Raw genomic sequence first — 5453 nt, 5'->3', positions numbered from 1 at the left:
CCCCACTCAAAAAGTGCAGACAAGCCGAGACGTCCCCGTAAAGTGCCGAGTCGACCCCAGATAAAGTAAAAAGTAAAAATCCTGTAGGCGAGACGTCTCTCGCTGTAGCAGAGACGTCCCCGGAGCGCCTGGGACGCGACTGACAGCTTTTCAGGTTTGGTTTGAATTTCAAATCCTTCTCTTTTTGTTTCTAACGGCTATATTTGCTTTTTGGGCTATAAAAGGGACCTCTTGAGTGGTTCTCAACAACTCTTCACCAACCCAAAAGCAAAATTATTCAAGAGAGAAAAGTTCAAAAGAGTGAGAGCATTAAAGTGTAGAAATCAAGTGCATTCAAGGTTCTCTTGTGATTTCAAGCTCAACCGCTCTCGTGCGCTCGGGATTCAAAGCTCACACTCGATCCTACGCACTCCACATCGGAAGAATCAACATCTCCCACGCTTCCAACGGTAAAAAGATTCTTCCGGGTTAAATTGTTCATAATTGATATATTTGCTTTTTAGAGCTTTTATTCTCTTTTGTAAACTCTTTGATTGTAGTGCTTGTTCAAGTCAAGGGACTTGGAACAAGGGAAAGGCGTCCCAAGCCTAAGAGAAATTGGGGGTTTAGGGTTTGTTGTGAGCCCGGTGTAAAACAACGAGTTGGGTAGTAAACTCGCAAAACTACCGTACTGTAATCTTGGATTATAGTGGAAATACCCAAAGGCGCTTTGGGGAGTGGATGTAGGAGCGGTGGAAGCTCCGAACCACTATAAAACCGTGTGTTTGTGATTGTGTCTTCTCATCCCACTATCATTACCTTATTTCATATATTTGTGTGTTTTAATTTTAATTAGCCGAAGAGTTTTAAAACACCCAATTCACCCCCCTCTTGGGTGACCATCTCTGGGCAACAAGTGGTATCAGAGCAGGTGCTCTGTGTATTTCTTGAAAGACCTAACCGTCTTAGCCAAAGATCTAGATGGGAACACCCTTTAACAATGTTCCTGCCGAGGGGCAAGCAACCAATAGACCTCCACTCTTCAATGGGACAAATTATACCTATTGGAAGACTAGAATGAAAATCTTCATTCAAGCACAAGACTATGCCTTGTGGAGGGTTATAGTCAAGGGACCACAAGAACCATCACATGTGGTTAATGGCATTCGAGTTCCCAAACCTGAGGAGGATTGGGATGAGAATGATGATAGGATGGCTCAACTCAATTCTAGAGCCATGAACTCACTATTTTGTTCTTTAGATGTAAATGAGTTCAATAGAGTCTCTACATGTAGTTCCGCCAAGGAAATATGGGATAGGCTTGAAGTTACCCATGAGGGTACAAATCAAGTCAAAGAGTCCAAAATGAACATTCTAGTTCACAAATATGAATTGTTTAAGATGGAACCTAATGAAACCATCACATGCATGTTTACTCGCTTTACCGATATAATTAATGGTCTAAAGAGTTTGGATAAATCTTATACTAACCCGGAACTTGTGAGTAAAATTCTCAGGTCTTTGCCGAAAGCATGGGAAGCAAAGGTCACGGCAATCGTAGAAGCCAAAGACCTCAACACTTTGGGATTAGAACAACTACTGGGCTCATTGATGACGCATGAGCTCACAATGAAGCAACATGAAGAAGAGTTGCCGAAGAAAAGGACAATCGCACTCAAAGCTACTTCAAGTGTGTGTGAAGAAGAGAGTAGTGAGAGTGAAGAAGAAAGCCAAGATGAGGACTTGGGCTTGATAGTAAGAAAATTTAAGAAATTCATGAGAAGAAAGAAACCTTTTCCAAGAAAGAAATTTGGAGGGAGAAATGATTGGAAAAAAGAAAAGGAAAAAGAAAGAGACCCAATCATATGCTATGATTGCAAGAGACCGGGACACGTTCGTTCCAAATGCCCTCAACAAAAGAAGTATTTTGGAAAGGAGAAGAAGAAGGCATTAAAGGCAACATGGGATGATAGTGACACATCATCCTCCGAGGAAGAAAAGGAAGAGACCGCCAATTTGTGCTTCATGGCGTTTGAAGACGATGAGGTATGCCTTGCAGCCGGAAATAAAAAGAGAATGTGGTATCTTGATAGCGGTTGCTCAAGGCATATGACCGGTGACAAGAGTCTCTTCGTCACCTTGGAATCAAAAGAAGGAGGATTAGTCACATTTGGAGACAATGCTAAAGGACGAATTATTGGTGTTGGTAAAATCTCCATATCACCCTCCTCATTTATTGATAATGTATTGTTAGTTAATGGACTAAAACATAATTTATTAAGTATAAGTCAATTTTGTGACAAGGGCTTTAAAGTGTCATTTGAATCGTCACTATGCATAATTAGTAGTCCAATTGATAATGAGATCATACTCACAGGACATAGGCATGGAAATGTTTACATGGTAGATCTTGATGATCTCACCATGAAGGATGGCCAATGTCTTGTAGCCATGAATCCCAAAGTCAATGAGACTAGTTGGTTATGGCATCGTAGGTTAGGGCATGCTAGCATGGATTTAATCTCTAAATTAATTACAAAGGATCTAGTCAAAGGGCTACCAAAAATAGACTTTGAAAAGAATAAAATTTGTGCTGCATGTCAATTAGGGAAACAAACAAGAAGTTCCTTTAAGTCTAAGAACATAGTTTCAACATCAAAACCCTTAGAACTAATTCACATGGATTTGTTTGGACCCACTAGAACTGCTAGTCTAGGGGGTAAGAAATTTGGTCTTGTAATTGTTGATGATTTTTCACGTTTTACATGGGTTTCATTTCTTGCACATAAAGATGAGTCCTTTCCCGCTTTTATTAAGTTTCATAATAGAGTTTCGAATGAACTCAATCTTAAACTAAAAGCAATTAGGAGTGATCATGGTACCGAGTTTGAAAATCAGTATTTTAAAAAATTTTGTGAAGAAAATGGTATCAATCACAACTTCTCGGCACCTAGGACACCTCAACAAAATGGGGTGGTAGAAAGGAAGAATCGCACACTAGCAGATATGGCTCGTACCATGTTGTGCGAATCGGATCTACCAAAGTATTTTTGGGCTGAAGCAATAAATACCTCATGTTATATTTTAAATCGTGCTTTAGTTAGATCCATCTTAAAGAAAACACCTTATGAGTTGATAAAAAGTAAGAAACCAAATATAAGTTATTTTCATGTTTTCGGTTGTCGATGCTTTATTTTAAACAATGGAAAGGACAATCTCAGTAAATTTAGTGCTAAATCAGATGAGGGGATCTTCTTAGGTTATTCCTCATCTAGTAGAGCATACAGGGTCTTCAACAAGAGAACTCTCGTTGTTGAAGAATCTATTCACGTTGTTTTTGATGAAACTAATGGAGATTCTTCTAGAAAAGAAGAAGATGGTGATGCAGGTATACTTGAAGACCGAATGAAGGAATTCTCCATACAAGACAAACAACATGAGGATGAGGTCAAGGAAGATACAAATCAGCAAGATGAAGAAGGTCAACCTCCATCAAAAAATCAAGATCTTCCTAAAGAATGGAGGTATGCACATGGTCATCCAAAGGATCTAATCCTTGGTGATCCTTCACAAGGTATAAGAACTAGATCCTCTTTAAGAAACACTAGTAATTATCTTGCTTTCGTTTCACAAATAGAGCCTAAATCACTAGAAAAAGCTGAAAAAGATGATAATTGGATGAATGCTATGCAAGAGGAATTAAACCAATTTGAAAGAAATGAAGTTTGGACTCTAATAAAAAGACCCCCTAATGTTTCAATTATAGGCACCAAGTGGGTGTATAGAAATAAACTAGATGAAGATGGAATAGTATTAAGAAACAAAGCTAGGCTAGTGGCCAAAGGATATAATCAGGAGGAAGGAATAGATTTTGATGAAACTTTTGCTCCTGTTGCTAGATTAGAGGCTATTAGACTGCTTTTAGCATATGCATGCTTCATGGATTTTAAACTCTATCAAATGGATGTAAAAAGTGCATTCTTAAATGGCTATATAATGGAGGAAGTTTATGTAGGACAACCTCCAGGTTTTGAAAATCACTTACATCCAGATTATGTGTATAAATTGCATAAAGCATTGTATGGACTTAAGCAAGCTCCTAGGGCATGGTATGAAAGATTAAGTAATTTTCTAATTGAGAACAAATTTAAGAGAGGAAATGTGGACAAAACCCTCTTTATTAAAAGAAAAGGAAATGACTTATTGCTTGTACAAATTTATGTGGATGATATAATTTTTGGTGCTACTAATGATAGTCTTTGTCAAGAATTTGCCAAGCTTATGCAGGGAGAATTTAAAATGAGCATGATGGGTGAGCTCAACTTCTTCCTTGGGCTGCAAATAAAACAATCAGAGGAAGGCATCTTCATCAGTCAGTCCAAGTATATCAAAGAAATGTTGGAGAAATTCAAGATAAAGGATGCAAAAGAAATCAGCACACCCATGGGCTCAAGTTGCAAGCTTGACAAAGATGAAAAAGGTAAAAGTATAGACTGCAAATTGTACAGAGGTATGATAGGCTCTTTACTTTACCTTACTGCTAGTAGACCAGATATATTATTCAGTGTTTGTATGTGTGCTAGATACCAAGCATGTCCTAAGGAATCACACTTGCAAGCTGTTAAAAGAATTTTTAGATATCTAGTAGGGACATCTAATGTAGGCTTATGGTACTCTAAACAATCTGATATAAACTTAATTGCATATTCCGATGCTGATTTTGCCGGGTGCAAACTCGACAGAAAAAGCACAAGTGGCACATGTCAATTCTTGGGTGCCAACTTGGTTTCTTGGTTTAGCAAGAAACAAAATTCAGTTGCCTTGTCCACAGCTGAAGCTGAGTACATTGCAGCCGGAAGCTGTTGTGCCCAAGTTCTTTGGATTAAGCAACAACTTGAAGACTTCGGTATTAAAATGGACAATATACCAATTAAGTGTGATAATACAAGTGCAATCAACTTAACAAAAAATCCTGTCCAACACTCTAAGTCAAAGCATATAGAGATTAGGCATCATTTTATTAGGGATCATGTGCTGAAAAATGATGTGGTGATTGAATATGTATGTACTGAAAATCAATTAGCTGATATCTTTACAAAGCCCCTTTGTAAAGATAGATTCAATTTTTTAAGGAATGCTTTGAGCTTGTATGATCCTAGCAAATGAATTGAACTTGTATTGCATTGCTTTGCTACTCGAACTAGTAATCCACCTCAAGGCAAACATAAGTGAAAACATAAATTCATCTAAGCTAAATGACGAACTACTTGACTTTCCGGAGGATGGTTACCCTCCCTTGGACTCTTCATAGAGATATTTTCAGAGCCTATATCATGGGTATTCGAAATTTGGTCAAACATTCCTCATTTCAACATTAATAAGTTAAAAATCATTATCAAATCATTATAAGATGTAATATTAAGGGGGAGGATCACAAACAAATTCACTCTGTGTTTATCAAAAGAAATCATGAT

The 5453-nt window shown here is 37.8% G+C and overlaps 1 protein-coding gene across 1 annotated transcript; it reads left to right on the top strand.

The window, feature by feature from the left end:
• Positions 1 to 996: 996 nt before the first annotated feature.
• On the top strand, positions 997 to 5094 carry LOC120112770 (the record flags this gene model as incomplete). Its single annotated transcript, XM_039132655.1, has 3 exons — positions 997 to 1698; positions 2065 to 3324; positions 3880 to 5094. Coding segments are annotated over 3 exons (3177 nt in total), but the record flags the coding sequence as incomplete, so codon positions are not given.
• Between the last annotated feature and the right edge of the window lie 359 nt (positions 5095 to 5453).

The sequence above is a fragment of the Phoenix dactylifera genome, chromosome 1 (genome assembly GCF_009389715.1).
Source record: "Phoenix dactylifera cultivar Barhee BC4 chromosome 1, palm_55x_up_171113_PBpolish2nd_filt_p, whole genome shotgun sequence".
NCBI lineage: Eukaryota > Viridiplantae > Streptophyta > Magnoliopsida > Arecales > Arecaceae > Phoenix > Phoenix dactylifera.
This window is presented reverse-complemented; position numbering and strand designations above follow the sequence as displayed.